Source organism: Myxine glutinosa, chromosome 5 (genome assembly GCF_964187855.1).
Source record: "Myxine glutinosa chromosome 5, kmMyxGlut1.1, whole genome shotgun sequence".
Lineage (NCBI taxonomy): Eukaryota > Metazoa > Chordata > Myxini > Myxiniformes > Myxinidae > Myxine > Myxine glutinosa.
The window spans coordinates 157129181-157153121 of record NC_136265.1 but is presented as its reverse complement, the minus strand read 5'-3'; the positions used below and the strand labels follow the sequence as shown (position 1 = coordinate 157153121).

At 47.0% G+C, this 23941-nt stretch overlaps 1 protein-coding gene across 5 annotated transcripts in view; it reads right to left on the bottom strand.

Moving 5' to 3' along the window:
- LOC137426891 (solute carrier family 22 member 6-B-like) overlaps window positions 1–23941 on the bottom strand; it is a 110730-nt gene that overhangs the window by 18722 nt on the left and 68067 nt on the right. For all 5 annotated transcript variants that reach the window (XM_078778905.1, XM_078778903.1, XM_078778906.1 and 2 more), the window contains one exon: window positions 6659–6827. In XM_078778905.1, coding sequence (XP_078635031.1) covers window positions 6659–6827 — 169 coding nt within the window. The remainder of the gene's footprint in view (window positions 1–6658; window positions 6828–23941) is intronic.

Here is a 23941-nt window from a genome sequence, read left to right as displayed (position 1 = left end):
CTTAAAGAGAAAAAATTGGAGCTTAACGGAAGAAGAAGATCCCATGAGCGCTCCCCTATGCCATCCATAATGGTACACTCTATCCATACACCACATCCTCCCTTCCGTGGCTGTTCCACAGGTTTCGGCTAGTCTATATAATAATAGCGTAAGGACTCGACTTTGTTATCCCTTTTACGCCGCACCCAGTGACCCGGCCACTAAAGGATTTATGATCTACGAACCGCGCTCTTTGTTTATCACGTACAGCCATACTCGAAAAATCTGAATTAGCCGACGTTGGGGCCCAAAAGCATCCGATTAACTGCCGATACGACGCCATCTTATTGGCGTCTGCTGGGTGAAGGCGAAACAAGCCGTCCGCTGATTGGACAGTCGAAGGCGACAGCAAGCCGTCCACTGAGTGGATAATCCAGAGCATGCATTTGTGCCGGTGTCATCGATCGCGGTGTACGCTAACCTCATCAGGTGGGTTTACCATAATTTCTTCCAACCGCGCTCTTTGTTTATCACGTACAGCCATACTCGAAAAATCTGAATTAGCCGACGTTGGGGCCCAAAAGCATCCGATTAACTGCCGATACGACGCCATCTTATTGGCGTCTGCTGGGTGAAGGTGAAGCAAGCCGTCTGCTGATTGGACAGTCGAAGGCGACAGCAAGCCGTCCACTGAGTGGACAATCCTGAGCATGCATTTGTGCCGGTGTCATCGATCGCGGTGTACGCTAACCTCATCAGGTGGGTTTACCATAATTTCTTCCAACCGCGTTCTTTGTTTATCACGTACGGCCATACTCGAAAAATCTGAATTAGTCGACTTTGGGGCCCAAAAGCATCCGATTAACTGCCGATAATATGCGTCAAGTTGAACAGGCGCAAGCAAGAGAGGCCGCTGAACGTGGTACCCCTCCAACAAGCGTCACCATGTACATGAAGCTGGGTGGTGACCAGCGCCGCTACAACGAGCCCCGTCATGACGAAGTGGCTGTTATTGTCGTCAGTGACAATGGTGCTCCACCTCCAAACAGAGACATTGTTGTGTACCCACGTGGTGATGCTCCTCGCAATATTTCTTACATGTCTTCTAATATGGACCCCATGGTGTATCCTCTTTTATTTCCACGAGAAGACCTTGGCTGGACTAACAGGTGCCCACCAGGGACAACGAGCTCTTATACCCCGTATCAGACTCGCCCCATCTGATGCCAGTTTACCCTTCGTTCTACAGCGAACTCAGTTTCCTGTTCGCCTGACATATTCAATGACCATAAATAAAGCCCAGGGCCAAACATTCCGTAATAGTAAGGGCATTTTATGAGATATTTCACAAATCTGTTAACTAAATTGTTACCAAAAAATTTCTTCACCAATATGTTTGTAAAGGTGTGTAATAACATGTGTTAAAATGTTGAAGTTCAACTCCTGTGGGAAACCCAGAAAAAAGGCTGTTGAATTCGGGTACCGAAAAATTATTTTCGAGAATTTTTTTTTTTTTTAATCGGCCCTTAAGTAACTTATGAGGGGTCAAATAAGGGTTTTTCATGATTCTGAGTTGATTGTTAACATTTATATTTTCACTTTTACATTTACACACAAAGTAGCTTTTATTTCACATACATATATAATACTCAAGAGTTATTTCTCATTCACAATGTCAGAAGTTTCAACAGTCATTGTCTATGTCTTCTTCAGACTCAACAACATCATGACTGCAGTTTCTGCATGTAATGCCATTACAGACTCCACAGGCCGAGATGCACGTGACCCCATTCTTCTTGCAGCTGCATCGCCGGTTGCTGCAATCTCCATGACAATTACAGCTCGTGAACTGCAATAGCTCCTCAGGAGCCGTGGGGTCCAGTGTTGGAACTGGCTCATACCCATGCACACCTATTGTCCATCCATAGTCACTGGGGTTCAGAGACATGCTCTGTAGAAGGATCCAGTCCCGGGTCTGCAGGTAGGCACGGAGTGAATGTTGTGCAGCTGCACCCTCTGTTGGAGGTAGAGTCTCTGGTTTGATCACTCCTGCCGCTGCCTTCCTTGAGAACATGTTGTACCGAATTTCACCCAATGTAGTATCTCGTCCATGGTAAATGTACTTGAAAATCGGATTGCCTTGTCAAAACATCCTCCATCCATGATGTGGTTGGCTGTCGTACTTCCAGGATAGATCAACTGGATCACATCTAGTAGTCCAGAATCTTCCATGATGTTACCCATTGATCCAAGATAAGACTTCAGCAGGTGAAAACCACCCAACCTTGGAATGACGGGTAGATTTGCCTGCTTTATTATATTCACAGCCTTCAGCCAAATCGGAAGATCAAAGGTCACTATAGCGACCCCAGTGCGCCGTATGCACTCTTTCAGAGTGGTGAAGATGGTGTTGAGGTCATTAGGGTCTCCTTCAATAACTGGGAGGAACTCGATCTGTGTGCTCTGCTTTGCATCATTAGCATGGATTCTCTTCATCCAGCCATTCCAGTTGGAGTGTGGGAACTCAGGATCGTTGGCTTTGATCACCCACCCCGCTGCCCAGAGTGTGTCACCTGGAGTGAGGAGTGGCTGATCATGAGCCAGGGAGGAGGAAAGCTCAGCGAGTGGGAGAAACATGATCGCGTTCGTTCCTATCTGTTTCCTGTTCGTAAATGGAATAATCTTTACTTCAGTTCCTCTCAGGATCTTAGCTTTGTCGAGTGCCTTCAACTTCACCCGGGGGAAAGCTGCTGTTGTCTGTGGATCTGGCAAAGGTGGTGCCGGAGAGGTGACTTCGATCCAACCCATTGAGTGAAAGGGAGTGTTTCCGTGAATAGAGACAATGTTTAAATCTATATTGTCTCCAACAAACTGAGTGACTGCATTGTTTGTTTCCCCAACCTCCATAAAGACCACCTGATCATTACTTGACAATTCACTTTCACTGGCTGGCACTTTGGCTGTCATCACTGATTTATCCTCAAGTGCAGCATCAACCGCAACCTCATCATTGATCTGTTCATCGGTTTCCTCCACAATGGTGTCAAGAGTGCCAGAAGTATCTGGAACATCATCTCCACTCCTACTATTAAGGAAGCAGTATTTGTAGTTTTGTGTCTCCGTGTAAGACTCAGTGTATCCCAGCCGGTGGAACTTGTTGAGCATCCATTTTGACCCAAATCTATGATCAAGTTGTATGGCAAGCCCCATTTGGTGTGGCAATACTCCAGACCGAGGTCGACAGGCCTTAATAAAATTCTGCCCCCAAACGGCAACTCTTTCGTCTGTCTTGACAATCGGTCTCAAGAACATCTGAAGGCTTGCAGGAACAAGTGTCAGCTGACTATCGATGTCAGTCATACTGTGTGTGGTGGGGTATGACTTTGGACCTAAATCAATCAAGGCAATATCATTGGATATGAACTTGAGTGCCGTCTTTATGATCTGAGTCTTCTCATCTCCATGGTCAAGATTAGCATGATGCACTCGCAGAATATTGTCGGTGCCATCTTTGAGACAGAGTACATCTGCCCTTCTTTCCTGTGTTGTGAAATACAAGGTGTCTTCGTATTTCTCTAGAAGTTTTATCTTTAGCCAATGCTTTGAATAAGAAAGGCTCTTCTCTGGTGACTGATCAAACTCCTGCAGCTTTTCATGGACTTGGTCCATGTTCATTACCCCATGCTCTAATTCTGAGTCTAACCATTCGCAGAATTCAATAAAAACTGCCTCTCGCTCCTCATCAATACTCCTCTGTCCTCTCTTCCTTTTTCCTTCCTCATCAGTCTTGGACAAACTGTCACCTCTCGCAAACATAAGTTTGCATCGCAAATGGTACAGTGTTTCTTCTGCTACCAAGTCGTTGATCCCTTCCAGGCGTCCAGTGACTTCAGTGCCCCAGTCATCCCCGCGACTCCGTGCTGTCTTCAGCAAGCTTGCCTTCAGTGTATCTGCAGTCAAATTATCTGCACTCTGTATTTATTTCTAGCTTGTGCTGGATTATTTTTGTAGAGCTGGGCTGGTTGGTTGCAAAGAATGCATACATCCTTATACAGGAGGTCAACTGACTGTGATCTTCTAGAACTGCAGCCAGTTGATGAACTGAACTCACAAGTAGTGCGTCTTCTCTTCAACTTTGATGACTCTTTCTCTGCCTTTGATGCTTGAGCTGACTTCTTGGTGGTTGCAACAAAGTTGTTGTACAGATCATTTTTACACTTCTGGTGGTACCTCAGTTTTCCTTCCTTTTGAGCCTCCTTCATACGTTCCACAACAGTAACATTTTCGACAGTTTCTGCTTGTTTCAATAAAGTTGAGTATCCCTTTGGAGTTGCCTGTATGAGCCTTTCAGCTGGTGTATCCGAGCGTGCACAGATGAAGCAATTGAGCACAGGTGGAGTAACGTCTTCATCCATATTGCTAGACTCCATGTCCTACAAAGTAGAAAATGAGATATATTTAGAAATTATTTTTCCACAAAGGAGTGTCTGTGGTGAAATATAAATGTTAACAATCAACTCAGAATCATGAAAAACCCTTATTTGACCCCTCATAAGTTACTTAAGGGCCGAATAAAAAAAATAAAAATTCTCGAAAATAATTTTTCGGTACCCGAATTCAACAGCTTTTTTTCTGGGTTTCCCACGGGAGTTGACCTTCAACATTTTAACACATGTTATTACACACCTTTACAAACATATTGGTGAAGAAATTTTTTGGTAACAATTTAGTTAACAGATTTTCATATGTTTCCCTTACTATAAACTGGGTATCTATTTGCCTGCTCCTGTCTTCTCTCACGGCCAGTTATATGTGGCATGTTCAAGAGCACGGTCGTTCAAAGATGTGTATATCAAGGTTGATAATACGAGTACGCAAGGAGTCGTCAGAGGCTTGACTATTACCCCAAACATTGTTTATCCAGAAGTTTAAAAATAATTTCAACCTCTGATACTGCGTTCATTGTGTTATATTCCTACTGCTCTGCCTTGACATTGACGCTTACCAATGCGCAAATATGGGGCTAATTCCAGTCGATTTACTAATCCGTTCATTTTTTAAAAGTCTATGGTTCAACTGCTGTTCCTTTCCATTGACACATACCACTGCGCCAGTGTGGCCAGAGTGGTGCTATGCTGATTCCTATTACGAATCCATTCATTTTTCAAAAGTATATCGTAGCGTTGTCATTTAAGTAGATTGCAATAAATACGTTGTTCATATACGCACTCTTAATTCTCATCTTTCTTCCGAACTCTTACTCAGACAAGCAAATCCCCTATGCCATCCATAATGGTACACTCTATCCATACACCACATCCTCCCTTCCGTGGATGTTCCACGGGTTTCGGCTAGTATGTAAATAAAAGTGCAATGATGTGCTTTAAAGGGAGACACGTGTGGCATGCTTGCATTATGCAAGCAGATACTGCACTGTTAGCTCTTTCACGAGCCTCGATTCAGTATACAAAAAAAAAAAAACTGCATCCTCAGTGCAGACATATAACAAATAGTTCAAGCTCCAACACTCTCCCAGCTGACGAAGTGACATCATATAGACATGGTGCAGTCCAAGCTCCACCTGCTGACTTTTGTTTATAGTTATTACTCCCGCCAGGGAGTAATGCATTCGATCGTGTCCGTGTGTGTGTGTGTGTGTATGTGTGTGTGTGCGTGTGTGCGTTCGTGTGTTTGTGAACAAGATATCTGGAAAAGTTCTGAACGGATTTGGATGAAAGTTGGTGGGATGATTGCCCTTGGCATAAGGAAGATTTGATTAATTTTTGGTGAAGCTCAGGATATTATTCCGAATCCAGGAATTTTTTGAAGGATTGTTTACCATTGGAAGATAGGGCTCATGTTTTTTAACATTATCTTCTATATATTCTATACTTAACATTGTGATATGAAAATAGTTTTCATATTTATTGTAAATGTAGTTTAAACTCGTGGTTATGCGTTAGAGCGGTGTATTTTGTTAGCAGCGTCATCTTCAAGGTTCTTTTTTTTTTTCTAATAAAGACATATCCTCTCTTTTGCTGAGAAGCGCTTGTATTTTTTGCATCTGTGCATATTGAGATGCTTCACCTTTCTTGTGTGCTGTACTGCTGTTGTGAGTTTCTTTAAAAACATGCTTATCTCAAACAGAATCAAAAACACATTAAAAAAAAACTAAGAATTACTCGATCACATTATTATGATTTTTTTGCTTTACATCCTTAAGTGATAATAATCACTATTTAGGACTACAATGATTTTATTTTTCATGAATACTTTTTAAAATCATATTTTATTACTATATTTGATAAATTTCCCAGTACTTTCAGTGAAAGCAGCCATGTTTTGCCATTAGGGGTTCCTGATTGGATCTGAAATGTTGTGATGTCCAGTACATACCTTTCACAGCCAATCATGGTCCGTCCGTCAAGGGCAATATGTGGCTGGGTATGGTCAGCCACAGAAATTACTGGGAAATTCATCAAAGTTGCATTTTCTGCTCATATAATGATCAGATCTAGTAATAATTCTCTGTTTTTGAAGTTTGAGTTTAGTCTCTCTTAAAACCCTTTGGAAATTAATGATTTTTTTTCTGGATATTGCAAATTGCAGATTATCAGCACATACTTGATTGGTTGAATTTGTGATGGAGGCGTGATAATTTGGGGGTGTTGAGCCATACCAGGCTGTAATTGCGAAAAGGAAATGGATGCTGGTGGTAGCAAGTTGCAGGTGGTGCCAGTCTCGTATCACATATGCCAAGCCAGCCAATATGAAGTGTCCAAATGAGTATGTATATGAAGAGAATGAAGAAAATTGAACATGGTGCGTCACATCCAACCATTCCAAACCTGCAGCAAAGCCATGGGGGAAAAAAGCAAAACATAATCAATGCTCTCCTCAGCTCATTTTAACATGCCGCAGAAAATATTTTTTTGGACATCATTAAAAATAAAAGCAGTGTTATAGTGTAGCAGCATAGCAAACCTGTTGTGCATTTTGTGATACAAGCACCAAATTTGGTACACTAGTAGACTATCATATTATGAAAAGATCTGGATATTGGGCCATCTCAGATTCAGAGATTTGATTTTTGCAAGATTTCGATTCGATTGGGATCGAAGAGAACACCTTCTTCGTCTTCTGTACAGTGAAGTTGCCAGCCCTGAATTCTCTGGCTACATCTGGGTGCTTCATTGGGAGTGCAACCGTGTCCCTCAGGTGAACAGGGACCCACCTGGCATAGTGTGTGTGGTCTAAGGCATGGAACCATGGGACCAGTTCCGTCAGGGCATCAAGGTACGTCGTGAATGAAGCCTGCCGCAGAGAACGCACGTAGACCAGTACCAACATCTCTAGTTCCAGCACAGTTGCCCAGTACTGAAAGTTGGGAATGTCTTCTCCTCTCTGGTGACACCAGTCTTCGAACTCAGGCAGGTCTTCTGCATCATCAGCATATGTCATACAGTGGCGTTCATACGCACGGTGTTGCAAGATGTGCAGTGCCGCTGCAGTGATTTGATGAGCTCTTCTTGTGCGGGTGACGTGGGCAGCTCGTAGGAAGGAGTCGGCCGTCCCTGGCGTTGCAAACTCAGCTTGCAAAATCTGCAAATCTTGCAAAAATCAAATCTCTGAATCTGAGATGGCCCAATATCCAGATCTTTTCATAATATAATAGTCTACTAGTGTGCCAAATTTGGTGCTTGTATCACAAAATGCACAATTCTTTTGAATATTTGGGCTAAGCCGCCCCACTATTAGTCATATTGATAAGGAATAGATTTTCCAATATTTATCAACCAACATAATGATGAGGAATTTAAGAATATAAATAGCTCCCTCTTTTATTCCGCAGATTCCATATGGATGAAGTTTACCATAACAGGACGTGGTGAAACTGCGGAAAGTTGTTCAGCGAATTTGGATCAATATACGGGAAAAAGTTTGATGCAGGCTTACATCATGGGTTTGGCCTAATTCTTTTTTAAAATGTTTGTTTAATTTTGTGTGTTCTTTATGTCCAGTCGTCATTTATTACAAGGTTAGAGTCGGCACGAGTAAATTCTAATGCACAGTGTGGTGTTTATGAAATGGTGCATAAACCAGGACAAAAAGAAAACACACTCACAGTTAAAGTGCAATGATGTGCTTTAAGGGGACACAATCGTGAAATTTTTTGAAGAAATGAGATTCCCCAGTCGGTCAACTCGAAACGTTTGTTTCATGATATTTGCAATAAACTATTTATTTCATATATATATATATAAGTTCAAAACACACCTGGTCACAAGTGTGCCGCACTGACCGGGTCCTCGAGGTCCTCAGCATCATCCCGTTTCGGCCCTTCAACCTTGATAAGGTCAGCTAAAGTGGGCCAGCAGGGGCACATACACATCCACATGCAGCAACTACACCTGGATGCGTACATACCCCCACCCCCAGGCAGTGCGAACGCAGACTACAAAAACAACACCTCCACATCCAGAATCCACAACACAAAACAAACATGGTGGAACACTCAAACACCCACCTTCATACCCTTCACCACTCACCAACAAAACACACCAGATCATTCATACACACCCATACACACACACACACACACACACACACAACACCAACCAACCACCTACCCTTATATATATATATATATATATATATATATATATATATATATATATATATATATATATATATATATATATATATATATATATATATATGTTTTTGGGGTATGGATGAAATACCTTAATGGAGTCAGCATCGTATACATTACCATTCTCCATATGCCGCGAAGAACCCATCTCAATGGAAATTAAGTTAGGCCAACTGTCTGGGTAAGAGCGTTTATGTGTCTCCACATGGAGGAGGCCAAACAAACAACAACAGGCATTTTAAGGCCATTTTCCCTGCTAGAGCGGGGGTTAGCCTTGCGGTCCCCATGACAATCTTCTTCATTTTGCCCTATTTTCTGCATCTCTCCTTGTTAGCCCCCGTGCCCGCATTTCTTCTTCCACCATCTTTAGTCAAGTCCTTCTTGGTCTTCCCCGTCCTTTACTTCCTTCTACATTCATTTCCATCACTCTGCTCAACCAGGCACTTTCATCCTTCCTCAACACATGATCAAACCATCTCAACCAACACATGACCAAATGATCAAACCATTTCCCCCTTCCCCCCCCCCCTTCCCATGCCTCCTCCCCCAAGCCCTCTCCCTTCCACACATCTCCCTGCTCTCAAATGTTGTGTTTGTGTGCTTCCCCTTCTCTCCCCATCTTGTCTTCCGCTCCCTCTTTTCATATATTTTGTTTGTCTGGTTGATTTGTTTGTGAAGTAAATGTTAGCTCTTTCACGAGCCTCGATTCAGTATACAAAAAACCCCCCGCAAAAAACCTGTTCCTCTTCACAGCATCAATCACAAGCTCTATTCCCATCATCTTTCGCAATTCATCATTTGTCTTCCTCTCTCTCAACGATACTCCGCACATCCACCGAACCATTCGCATTTCCACCCTTTCCAGCCCTCGTTGCTGCTCTTCGTTCATTACCCATGTCTCGCTCCCATAAATCATAACACTTCTCACACATGCAGCATACACCTTTCCCTTCAGCTTCAACGACACTCCCCTCCTCATCAGCACGCCACTCAGTTCCCGAAACTTCTTCTATTGCACATCTCACTCTTGCAACCGTTGCCGAGTCTGATCCACCTTCTCCATTCAGCATGTCTCCGAGGTAGCAAAATGTTTTCACACCTTCCAGCTTCACGCCGTCTCCAAGATCCAACTCAACATTTCCTCCATCTGCAACTCCCTCTGTGCACACCTTACATTTGAATGTAGCTGCCACACTGGTCAATGACTCTCTCAGACCACTACATTTTTGAAGAACCCACTCAGCGCACATTGTACATTGAATGGAGTTCACTCCGACACCCTTCCTACACACAGCACAGGGCCACTTCCCAGTTCTTTCCACCTCACCACATGCTTTACCACTTGCCATCACCTTCGTCTTTCCTATATTCACCTTCAGACCTTTTGTCTCCATACATTCCTTCCACTTGTTCATCTTTTCCTTCAGTCCATTCATACTTTCCGCAATCAACACCAGAACATCTGTATACAACAACTCCCACGGTAAACCCTCCTTTATGTTCTGAGCCAGCACCTCCATCACAGCTACAAATAGTAGTAACTTAGTACCGACCCCTGATGCACTCCCACCTTCACCTCAAACACACCACTGTTTCCGTCCTTCGTCCTTACAGCTGTGCGCGCTCTTTTGTACATTGCCATTGTTGTGAAAATCAAGATACAACAGCAACCCATAAGGTAGGTTTAATCGTAATTCGTTCTCAACAGCATCTAGAGAGAAACCAATAAACATTGTATTAATATTACATACAGGTGAATACAGGTGCGGACAGGTGGTATGACTATAAAAGCTTTGATACATATAGCAGAATCGTTACCTTTCTATGGAAGCCCAGAGAAGCTCTAGAGTTACATCGCGGTGATGGATCTACATCGCCTGTCCGCGCTGATATACAGTATATATAGGAACCGAGAAAGGGTCGCGTAGCGGCCATGAGGCGAATAACATCAGTGTCGTAACTTGGGTGACGATTTCATCACATTCTCCCCGCGCTTAGATCCTAACTCGGCGGTGAAGAACAGCAGACACATACCGAGGAATACATAGGAATGCAAAGAACGAAATACATTGGAAAGATGTCACTGCCGGTCGAACGTCCAAGGGGCCATCAATCCCGATGGCAGGGTTACTGCATTTCAGCCTGTTAGCCTGGTTAGCAATCAATCCCCAGCTATAGATATATCGAGGAGGAAGTCCCAGTCAAGAAGATATCGGACCGAGCAAGCAGTGGTCCTCCCAGGGAGAAGACGTTGAGCCCGTGGGTAGCAGTAGTCTTCCTGTGGGGTAGTCTGAGTAGATAAGTGTACCTCGTTGAACAGTGAGAAACGGCACAGTAGCTAGATGGATAAGGTGTACCTTTGCGATTCGCAACTCATTACATAAGGTGCGCCATGACGAAGAGCGACTGTCCATACGACGCAATGCAACGCATTACAGGCAGATGTGTCGGTGTGGCAGATGTGTAAGTCAGTAAATCATAACAGTAAGTAAGATTACATGACAGGAGGCCACTACAGGAAGACCATTACAGTAGGTCTGTACCTGCCCTGGCTCCCAAGGGTACATACGCAGTACAAGCGCATGTTGCGGCACGCGAATCTACCATTGGCAGCGATCGCACGAGACACGAGCGGCCTCTGAAGGCTGCCTGGACGACCGGCATGGCCGATTACGACGACGCACAAACGGCCGAAACGCGCCTCTCCAGCGAAGCGCGCAGGACCGCCGGGATGCATATGGCAAGCTTGTCCAGCTGCACCGCGCGCGCGGAGGATCGGAGAAGTTCGGCAGACCGAGAGAGTCCCGGCTGGACAAACCATGTTTGTCCCAGCGTCGTCCCGGATCGTTATGATTGATTGTCATGATTGTCATGATTGTCACGCTAGATGTCCCGGATGGATTGGCCATCCCGGATGTCCGACCGATCCATCCAGTTAACGCCATCGTTGCATGGCACGGATCCAGCCGGACCGCGGATGGATCGACCATCCACGGACATAATGGCACAGAGATGGCCCGGATGGATTGGCCATCCCGGATGTCCGACCGATCCATCCAGTTAACGCCAACGTGGCATGGCTCGGATCCAGCCGGACCGCGGATGGATCGTCCATCCACGGATGCAATGGCCCAGAGACCCAAAGACAGCCATCGCCCCGGATGGGCATCCAACCACGGATGTCCGACCAATCCATCCATTCAACACATGGAATGGCTCGGATCGACCATCCATGGACTCAAAGTCACGCTCAAAGACACCAAGGCATCCATGGTCGCCATCCTCTGGGCCGCCTCTGGGCCGCCTCCGGCGCCCGGCAATACCGCAGTGCAGCTCATTGAGGCTGCATTGGGAGGGAGAGGTGTACACTAATTGATTGATTAATTGTATAATTAAAATCAATAAAAGATTATCACAAAATATTATCATAAGCAATTGGCTCATCGCATAACTAAACCACAAGGGGCGAGGAGGGAGTCGCCATACTGGACGGCACCCGGGCGAGCAACAAGAACCTCCCGGGCCCCCACAAGAGTCGAGGTGGCCCGATCACAGGGAGGGGCCATGTCGAGAAAAGGTCGCAGGGGCCATGTCGAACAAAGGTCGCAGACGCTCCTTACCCCGAGCGACAGAGCCATGGGTCACGGTGTACCCCAGAAAACTATCCATCGTGCGTAGGGAGTATGTGCACGTATCCTCGTGCATAGTTAAGTGAGACCAGCGCGACCTCAAGGAAGCGCGGCAGATTAGCAACATAGTGAAGTGAGACCAGCGCGACCTCAAGGAAGCGCGGCAGATTAGCAACATGGTCATATCCCTTGGACATACTATCCACAAACCGCAAGAATATCGAGGTAGACGAAACATCTGTTAAGGAGGTGGCTGCAGCGCGCTGCATACCGAAGACAGACGACCTTCACAGTCTGGGTCAGGCTGAGTCACAGTCAGACTGGGGCAGAGGGAAATGGAATCAGATGAGGCGTCTCGCAGTCTCGAAATGTACGAGGCAAGAGCTCTGTCCGATAACAACGAGCCCAGAGTCAAGGGCTAGCAGGCAGTACGGTGTCCCCGTTACATGCGCAGGTGACAAGGGAGTCGGGCGCGACGCTCAATGTCACCATTTCACGAGGTCACCGTGTACTCCCTAAACGGTGCTGGCGCGCGACCCTGAGGGAGCGCCGCGTTACGTTGTTCACGTCGTTACGTAAAGGTCAATTGGTACGTAGTTATCAAGGTACATTGAAAGGTAAACGAATCCCCGATGAGATCGCGGGAAGCACGCCATTACGTTAATGACGCCGTGAAGCGAACGCGTGATATAGTCGATGACATCATCAATTAGGTCGGGCGGGTTTGACGGCGAGTTCTAGCTGAGCGGTATCCCCAGACGGAGTACAGTAGCACACCGAAATCTAACGGCTCGCGTGCAGCAGCATTCGAGCGAGCTCGAGATCGGCATACGGCATACGAACCCGGCCGACGGTGAAAGTAACATCTAGGGCGCACCGCGTACGAGGGAAACCGAAAGTTGAGCTCGGCCTGTTGATCCAGTGCGGGTGAGCCCGCCGAGTCGAGGGGCGAGCACGCTGAGTCGAGATGGCGAGCATGCTTGGCAGCGATAGACTGCACGACTAAGGAGCGAATACATATAACGCCCTGAAGTAGCATCTCATTTGAGGTGCATTGAGCATGAAGGATGAAGAGGGGCCTTTCGGTCCGTCAAGCCTGCTCTACACCAACACCACATTAACTCAATCCAACAGTTTATCAAATTAAATTAATTGGGTGAAACACGGGGTGTGAAAAAGGAATGAAAGCATTCGGTCCACATACATTCCATGCACAGCATGTTTACAATGGTCGCAGGTGTTTAACGAAAACGCCGTTTGAGAGCGGGAACACCAAATCAAGTAAAACAAAGGACGAAGAAGAACGATCATCTTATAGAATACACATGGTAGCCAGGTATACGAACAACCATCATAAGCAGAACCCGAGTGCCGTGAAAGGCTATGAGGGTCCCGCTCGACGTCCTTAGAAATTCATCCGTGCTGCGACGAGTCCTCGCATGGTGCCAAGCGAGCCTCCATTGAGGCGATTCCGGGCAGCGGAGTTCGCCGGCCTGGGGAAGTAGCCACATGCAGGTGGGATTGCGACGGCCGTGATCAGAATCGTCGGCCTCACAGAGTAGGGCCCGCGAGAGGAACCGCATGCAAAGGGGTTCATCCAGCGAAGATGCGGCACGCGCAACTGGCGCGTCGTGCATTGTAGTGATTCCATCCAGCGACGGTGCGGCGCGTGACTCGCGCGTAAGAGGGGTTCCGACGAGCAGCGATAGGAATCGCCGGCGTTGGGCCGCAGAGAGGGCCCGCGATGGGTGCCACGTGTGGCTTCGCGTAGGAGGTGATTCCGAGCAACGTTCGGCTTCGCGGCGAGGAGGTGCTCGGAAGCAGGATGGGATCGCGGGCCTCCCAGAGTATTAGCACGCGATGGGTGCAGTGCACGACGATTCGCGTGGAGGAGGTGGTTCCATCGAGTATCGAGTGGTCGGAGTGAGCCGATCGTGACGGCGTGATTCCGACGAGCAGTGCGCGATTCGCGCGGAGGAGAAGGGCCACCGAGTAGCGAGTGGTCGGAGTGAGCCGATCGTGACGGCGTGAGTCCGACGAGCAGTGCGCGATTCGCGCAGAGGAGATGGGCCACCGAGTAGCGAGTGGTCGGAGTGAGCCGGTCGTGACGGCGTGATTCCGACGAGCAGTGCGCGATCCGCGCGGAGGAGATGGGCCACCGAGTAGTGAGTGGTCGGAGTGAGCCGGTCGTGACGGCGTGATTCCGACGAGCAGTGCGCGATTCGCGAGGAGGTGATGGTTCCACCGAGTAGCGAGTGGTCGGAGTGTGCCGGCCGTGTGGAGGCATGGCCGACATGGGAGACGTGATCACTCGCGTGGGAATCTCATCTCGGGCCGAGGCACGCATATCTAGGATGAATCCCTCGGACGGAGCCGTTAGCGCTTCCGAGCTGCGCGATCGGACGGGTAGGCCGGCGGCTCCAAGCGGGTCCGTCGTTCCGACGGGGTTTCGGCCGCAGGACGTTGCCCAGTAGCATCGTTCTCCAGGCATCTTGCCGGAGTCCGTCACACCTGCTCTGGCGTTCGGGTCTCAGGAGAGCAGGTCGTGCTTTGACGACGCGGTCCCGCGAAAAGGCTTGCGACGTCCCATCTTTCGAGGCAGGCCGGCAGCGAGAGTAGTCGGAGCTCCGTTGCTGGAGCTAGCTCGACGGGTCCTCCGCTGGGCATTCCTCTCCGAGGTGAGCAGTGCAGGAGCGATGTCAGGAGAGGAATTACGATTAAGTGTTGTGAAAATCAAGATACAACAGCAACCCATAAGGTAGGTTTAATCGTAATTCGTTCTCAACAGCATCTAGAGAGAAACCAATAAACATTGTATTAATATTACATACAGGTGAATACAGGTGCGGACAGGTGGTATGACTATAAAAGCTTTGATACATATAGCAGAATCGTTACCTTTCTATGGAAGCCCAGAGAAGCTCTAGAGTTACATCGCGGTGATGGATCTACATCGCCTGTCCGCGCTGATATACAGTATATATAGGAACCGAGAAAGGGTCGCGTAGCGGCCATGAGGCGAATAACATCAGTGTCGTAACTTGGGTGACGATTTCATCACAGCCATCACTACTCTGATCAACCATTCCTCCACTCCTAACTTCCTCAATGCCCATGTCAATACTTCGCGTGGAACCCTATCGAATGCTTTCTCCAGATCAACAAACCCAAGAAACAACTTCTTGCTCTTCTCCATGTACTTCTCCTGCAACTGCCTCACAATAAAGAGCGCGTCTGTCGTTCCTCTTCCTGGCATAAATCCAAACTGCATTTCGTCGATCTTCACCTTCTTCCTTATCCTCCTCTCCAACACCCTTTCCAATACCTTCATTCCATGCTCCAATAACTTTATCGCTCGGTACGAGCCACACTCCAGAGGGTCACCTTTCCCCTTGTATAGAGGGACGAGGGTACTCAGTTCCCAAACCACTGGAATGCGGCCTTCTTTCACCGCCAGATTACAGATCTCTGTCATTCTCTTCACACCCCAACTTCCTGCTGCCTTCAACATATCTCCCACAACTCCCGTCGGCCCTCCCGCTTTTCTACTCTTCATTGCTTTTATCGCTTTGGTTATTGGTTATAATAAGATGATGATGTCTTTCCTGTCAATGTGAATGGCAGAAAACATAACAACGATTCATCTGTCACAGAAGATTCAAAATGTGCTTCTGAAAAGGAACATTCAGATGATATTCACATTAGAAACGGAAGTGCTTCCTGTTTTGCAACTGAAGTAATATGGGACAAATAAGGTCCAGTTGCAGCTTGACAGTGAGGAGGAAGTCTTTTTTCAAGAAATAATCACGAAATCAAGACTCACTTCCTATAAAATACAAATGCATATCTGGGACTCGCAACATCAAGATTTATGTTAAATTAAACAAAAACAAAAAGGTTCCAGAAAAGCGAATATGTTGCAAGTGTAATGTGTGCAGAATGGATTTTGCTTCAACGAGTAACATTGTAAGTTCCGGTCCCTCGAGCGACGGGGCTTGCTTCGATCTCTCCACGGCATCAAAGTTTGAGTGTTTTCCCATTCGTTCCTTTGTCAAATTTCCGCTGCGTATTTTGTTGTGTATGTGTTATTGTGTGTTTCTATTTGGTTTTGGTTTTGTAGTTGTTGCAAATTTGTGTGTAATTAGTCGTTTCTTTGTTCGCGCCTCGTGCGCCTCGTGCGGCCTGGTGTCTCATGCGGCCTCCTTGTCTCGACTTGTGCCCCCGCCCCCTATATCTCGTTTTTCTTTCACCTCTGCTCCTGCTTTCTCAAATCCACGTTCTCACTTAGAGACTTTTCCCAGATTGTTTTTCATGGTTTTGTTTAAATATTTATTTAAATATGTTTAAACCGCAGCCGTGATGCTGACGTCGCCCCCCTCCCCCACCCCCTTGAATTTCCATGTTTTAAACGTTTCCCGGTGTGTACCCTGGATAAGAATAGGTACGCCATATCCCTGCGTGTCGTAAGAGGCGACTAAGAGGGTTGGCGTCAGGAAGGGTATTCGGCCATAAAAACATTGCCTCAAAAAGAGAACCATGACAATAACAACTACATATGGGCAGGGTACAGCCCGAAGTGGAGATCGGTTTCTGAGGTTTGGGACATGGAATGTAGGGACAATGACAGGGAGATCAGGAGAAGTGGTGGAAGTATTGGTCAGAAGAAGAGTGGACATATGTTGTGTGCAAGAGACGAGATGGAAGGGAAGTGGTTTGAGAATGGTGAAGGGTAGGCAGGGACATAAATACAAGTTTGTGTGGCAAGGGTGCCTGGAGGGCGTGAATGGTGTTGGTGCCCTGTTTTCTGAGGAGTTTGTAGACAGTGTGGTGAGTGTGACTAGAGTGAGTGATAGGTTGATGATGGTGAAAATGATGATTGGAAAGCTCTTCGTGAACGTCATCTCGGGATATGCTCCGCAGGTTGGTCGAAGCGATGAAGAGAAGGACAAGTTCTGGTGTGCGATAGAGAAGCTGATGGAAAACCTGAAAGATAAGGAAGTTGTTGTGGTAGGAGGAGACCTAAATGTACATGTGGGAAGGAGTATGGATGGTTTTGATGGAGTTCATGGGGGTTACGGATATGGTGTGAGAAATGGAGAAGGTGAAAGGATTTTGGAGTTTGCTGATGGAGCTGATTTGTTGATTTGTAATACTCAGTTCCAGAAATAAGCTTGTTACATACACGTCAGGTGGGTCAACGACAACCGTTGACTACCTGATGGTGCATAGGCGAGATAGGGGGCACCTCCGGGACACAAAGGTGATCCCGGGGGAGGAGGCTGTTTCACAGCACCACTTGGTTGTCTGCGACGTAAGGGTGAAAGGTGCGAGGAGAGCTCGGCGGGTGAAGTACCAACTGAGAATGAAGGTGTGGAGGTTGAAAGAGGTGACAGTAAGGGAGGCATTAAAAGAGAGGCTGAGAAGGGTCGAGGATGATGTGGTTGAGCTTGAAAGTGGTTGGATGTCAATGAAAGCTAGTCTGTTGGGAGCCGTTGGTGAGGTATGTGGATGGACAAAAGGACCACCGAGGCACTCGGAAACATGGTGGTGGGATGATGAAGTTGGAAAGAGGATTGACGAGAAGAGGAAGAAGTTCAAGGAGTGGCAGAAGGCGAAGGGTACGGGAGCAGAAACAGCAGAGCATGAAAGTTATAAGGCAGCCAGGAAGGCTGCAAAGAAAGAGGTAGCAAAGGCGCAGGAGGCATGTAGGAAAATGTTCGGAGAAGGTTTGGATTCGGAAGAGGGTCAGAAAGCAGTATTCAGGATTGCAAAGCAGATAGCGAAAGAGAGGTGTGATGTGATGGGGGTGAGTTGCTTGAAGGATGAAGTGGGACAAATTGTTGTCGACCCAGATGGAATTAAAGGAAGATGGAAAAGATATATGGAAATGCTGTTGAATACAGAGAATGAATGGGATGGCAACATAGAGAGTAACCCAGTTTTAGGACCAGCAGAGAAGATAACTGAGAAGGAAGTTGAGGAAGCGATAAAAGCAATAAATAAATTTAAAAAAACCACCTTTAGAGGCCATTTTTCCCCGCAAGCGGGGGTTGGCCTTTTTTGGGAACCGTGGTTGTTGTTGTTTTTCGGTCCCCTTTTTGAAGCAATGTTTTACGGCCGGATGCCCTTCCTGACGCCAACCCTTTTTGCCGCCTTTAACGACAAACAGGGAATTACCAGTGAACTGGTCCTCAATTAGCCGACCTCAGAAGGATGACAGGCTGAGTCAACCCCCCTGGTGTTAATTCAGCGATCGACCGGGATTTCGAACCCAGGATCCTAGGATCCTAAGCTGACACCCTAGCCGCTAGCCCAACACCAGGGCCGCTAGCCCAACACCAAGTGATAAAAGCAATGAAGGGTAGAAAAGCGGGAGGGCCGACGGGAGTTGTGGGAGATATGTTGAAGGCAGCAGGAAGTTGGGGTGTGAAGAGAATGACAGAGATCTGTAATCTGGTGGTGAAAGAAGGCCGCATTCCAGTGGATTGGGAACTGAGTACCCTCGTCCCTCTATACAAGGGGAAAGGTGACCCTCTGGAGTGTGGCTCGTACCGAGCGATAAAGTTATTGGAGCATGGAATGAAGGTATTGGAAAGGGTGTTGGAGAGGAGGATAAGGAAGAAAGTGAAGATCGACGAAATGCAGTTTGGATTCATGCCAGGAAGAGGTATGACAGACGCGCTTTTCATTGTGAGGCAGTTGCAGGAGAAGTACATGGAGAAGAGGAAGAAGTTGTTTCTTGGGTTTGTTGATCTGGAGAAAGCATTCGATTGGGTTCCACGCAAAGTATTGACATGGGCATTGAGGAAGTTAGGAGTGGAGGAATGGTTGATCAGAGTAGTGATGGCAATGTACAAAAGAGCACGCACAGCTGTAAGGACGAAGGACGGGAACAGTGGTGAGTTTGAGGTGAAGGTGGGAGTGCATCAGGGGTCGGAACTAAGTCCGCTACTATTTGTAGCTGTGATGGAGGTGCTGGCTCAGAACGTAAAGGAGGGTTTACCGTGGGAGTTGTTGTATGCAGATGATCTGGTGTTGATTGCGGAAAGTATGGATGGACTGAAGGAAAAGATGAACAGGTGGAAGGAATGTATGGAGACAAAAGGTCTGAAGGTGAATATCGGAAAGACGAAGGCGATGGCAAGTGGTAAAGCATGTGGTGAGGCGGAAAGAACTGGGAAGTGGCCCTGTGCTGTGTGTAGGAAGGGTGTCGGAGTGAACTCCATTCAGTGTGCAATGTGCGCTGAGTGGGTTCATCAAAAATGTAGTGGTCTGAGAGGGTCATTAACCAGTGTGGCAGCTACATTCAAATGTAAGGTGTGCACAGAGGGAGCTGCAGATGGAGGAAATGTTGAGTTGGATTTTGGAGATGGCGTGAAGCTGGAAGGTGTGAAAACATTTTGCTACCTCGGAGACATGCTGAATGGAGAAGGTGGATCAGACTCGGCAATGGTTGCTCGAGTGAGATGTGCATGGAAGAAGTTTCGGGAATTGAGTGGCGTGCTGATGATGAGGGGAGTGTCGTTGAAGCTGAAGGGAAAGGTGTATGCTGCATGTGTGAGAAGTGTTATGATTTATGGGAGCGAGGCATGGGTAATGAACGTAGAGCAGCAACGAAGGTTGGAAAGGGTGGAAATGTGAATGGTTCGACGGATGTGCAGAGTATCGTTGAGAGAGAGGAAGACAAATGATGAATTGCGAAAGATGATGGGAATAGAGCCTGTGATTGATGCTGTGAAGAGGAACAGGTTGAGATGGTTTGGTCATGTGTTGAGGAAGGATGAAAGTGACTGGTTGAGAAGAGTGATGGAAATGAATGTAGAAGGAAGTAGAAGACGGGGAAGACCGACAAAGACTTGGCTAAACATGGTGGAAGAAGAAATGCGGGCAAGGGGATTAACAAGGAGAGATGCAGAAAATATGGCAAAATGGAGAAGATTGTCATGGGGACCGCAAGGCTAACCCCCGCTCTAGCAGGGAAAATGGCCTTTAAAATGCATGTTGTATGTTGTATTGCTTTTATCGCTTCCTCAACTTCCTTCTCAGTTATCTTCTCTGCCGGTCCTAAAACTGGGTTACTCTCTATGTTGCCATCCCATTCATTCTCTGTATTTCACAGCATTTCCATATATCTTTTCCATCTTCCTTTAATTCCATCTGGGTCCACAAAGATTTGTCCCACTTCATTCTTCAAGCAACTCACCCCCATCACATCACACCTCTCTTTCGCTGTCTGCTTTACAATCCTGAAGACCGCTCTCTGACCCTCTTCCGAATCCAAACTTTCTCCGAACATTTTCCTACATGCCTCCTGCGCCTTTGCTACCTCTTTCTTTGCAGCCTTCTTGGCTGCCTTATAACTTTCATGCTCTGCTTTTTCTGCTCCCGTACCCTTCGCCTTCTGCCACTCCTTGAACTTCTTCCTCTTCTCGTCAATCCTCTTTCCAACTTCCTCATCCCACCACCATGTTTCCGAGTGCCTCGGTGGTCCTTTTGTCCATCCACATACCTCACCAATGGCTCCCAACAGACTATCTTTCATTGACATCCAACCACGTTCAAGCTCAACCACATCATCCTCTACCCTACTCAGCCTCTCTTTTAATGCCTCCCTTACTGTCACCTCTTTCAACCTCCACACCTTCATTCTCGGTTGGTACTTCACCCACCGAGCTCTCCTCGCACCTTTCACTTATGTCGCAGACAACCAAGTGGTGCTGTGAAACAGCCTCCTCCCCCGGGATCACCTTTGTGTCCCGGAGGGGCGCCCTATCTCGCCTACGCACCATCAGGTAGTCAACGGTTATCGTCGACCCACCTGACATGTATGTAACAAGCTTATTATCCTCTTTCTGGAACTGAGTATTACAAATCAACAAATCAGCTCCATCAGCAAACTCCAAAATCCTTTCACCTTCTCCATTTCTAACACCATATCCGTAACCCCCATGAACTCCCTCAAAACCGTCGGGGCTTAGCCAAAAGTGGGCGGGGCTTACTAAAAAGTGGGCGGGGCTTACCAAAAGTGGGCAGAGCCTACCAAAAAGTGGGTGTGGCTTACCAAAAGTGGGCGGAGCTTAACAAAAAGTGGGCGGGCTTACCAAAAAGTGGGCAGAGCCTACCAAAAAGTGTGTGGCACTGGAGGCGCTCAAGCAAGAACATTGAGGGAGGTTTATCATTTTATCATAGCTCAGTTAAAATATATTGATAAAGAACCAAACTCAAACATATACTTTGTTAATATATTAGATGGTGATGGAAGTGGTAAGAGAATTAAATTATTTCCCACACATAAACATATTTGTAGGGTCATTGTTTGAGTGGTCTCATGAACAACATTGAGGATAAGAGTAGGTGCTAGAGCTGGTATGTCAAAAGGCCAAAAGGTTCGTAAAGATCAGGGTGGGAGAAATAGAGGTGTTTAGGGGAAATGAGGGTGAGAGGAAAATTTACATGTAAGTGAATGGAGATTTGGGGGTGTCCCAGAAACAACACTTATCATCTACTCGCCTGGGTCTCAGATTCTGACATTACGGGGGAGGGGGTTCAAACAGTTGTGCGTCGGCTCACAGGAACAGTGGGAGTTCATGTAGCTGGAGCTTGATCTGCTATAGCATCAGGATGAGTGGGATCAGTGTTCATCCGTGTAGGTTGACAGTTTTGGAATTCCCATTGAAATCTATGATGAAGAACTTGTTCTTCCTGGTAATGACTCAAATGGGGAAATGTAGGGAGGTTGAAAAGAAGCCTGGACAGTGTCACCATGTACAAAAACATGGGTACAAGAGAAAAGATCTTTGAGCAGTTGTGCAGAACTCTGCTGTACTCTGGTGGGGGTGTGATGTAACTCACTCATTTTCCTTCACAGTGTGTTCACATAATTACTTGATTCCAAACCGGTGTGAATGTTACCTTGGGGTAGCATATTGCCCCACCAGATGGTGGAAGAGGACCGACTGGAACTAGATCAATGTGCACATGATCAAAACAGGCATCAGGAGATGCACAGTTATTTAATGGTGTCACTGTGTGACGATGTACTTCCTCTCAATTTTTTTTTTTTTTTTTTTTTTTTTGTATACTGAATCGAGGCTCGTGAAAGAGCTAACATTTATTTCACAAACAAATCAACCAGACAAACAAAATATATAAAAAGAGGGAGCGGAAGACAAGATGGGGAGAGAAGGGGAAGCACACAAACACAACATTTGAGAGCAGGGAGATGTGTGGGAGGGAGAGGGCTTGGGGGGAGGAGGCGTGGGTAGGGGGGGGGGGTGTGGGAGAAGTATAAAACACAAGGACACCAAGGACTTCCACGACAGAAGTTGGTATTTCAAAAAAGTGGATTTGGGATGAAATTAGCGGGGGTAGAAAAGGTCAAGGTTTTGGATGGGGGAAGATAAGAGATGGTGGTGAACAGCTGTTTTAAAGACCTGGAGGGTGGGGTAGGATTGAAGAGAGTGAGGGAGTTTGTTGCAGAGGCAGGAGAAAAGAGGAATGAAGGAGTGAAGGTGAGCAGAGAGTCTTGATTTTGGCAGTTTAACCATAACAGGGTTGCAGGCAGATCTTGTGCAACCTGTAGGAATATTTGGGGGACAGAGCCCAAATAGAGCTGGGGGGGGCAAGGCCAGAGAGGAGTCGGTAGAAGACGGAAAGACCACCAACCTGCCTCCGGTGAGGAAGTGAAAGGCCCTCGGAGTTAGCTTCATCACGGGAGATTCCAATTCTGAACGCTTTGGTTTCAACAGCGTGAAGACGAGCTAGGTGTGAGGCAGGAGCACCAGCCCAGAGGGGAGAGCAGTATTCCATTGAGCTGCTGATGAAAGCTTTGTATGTGGTGAGGAGCTCAGGGGTGCCAAGGAAGGACTTCGCACGATGGAGGATGCCCAGTCGGCGACTGGCTTTTTCCCAGGAATGATCATGGCAGATAGTGAGACCCAAAAGCTTGAGTGACAGAACTTCTTGGAGAGGATTATTCAGAAAGTGGATGGGAGGGTTGTCCAGTCGGTCTTTTCGGAGAGACATCGTAAGAGTGTGAGATTTGTCAGGATTGAAAGACATGTTCCACTTGTTTGCCCAGTCTGTGATTTTGTCCAGGTCTGCATAAAGTGAGGAGGCTGCAGACTGCCGATCTGAGGGATGAGGAATGGAGCGACAAAGAGTAGAGTCATCAGCAAAGAGATAGAGAGGATTTTCAAGAGAGTCAGAGAGATCATTGATGAAGACCAGAAAAAGCACATGGCCCAGAACACTGCCTTGGGGAACACCAGCCTGAACAGGAAGAGGGGATGAGAGAAACCCATTCAGGGCCACACGTTGACTACGACTAGAGAGGAAGTCCGCCAGCCATGCGTCGAGATTTCCATGGATACCAAAGGAGGAGAGTTTGGTGAGCAGAGCGGGGTGCCAGACCGTATCGAAGGCATGTGATATGTCAAGGGAGACAGCTCTAATTTCCTGTTTGGCATTGAGGACCTCCATCCATTGTTGAGAAAGCAGAAGCAGCATGTCCAGAGTAGAGTGACCAGGTCTGAAACCAAATTGATGATCAGAGATCAAGCCATTGGAGAAGAGGAAACATTTCATATCTGAAGCAATGATGGATTCCATGACTTTGCTGATAATTGGGAGGGTGCTGATTGGTCTGTAGTTGCTAGGATCTGTTTTTGCACCTTTTTTG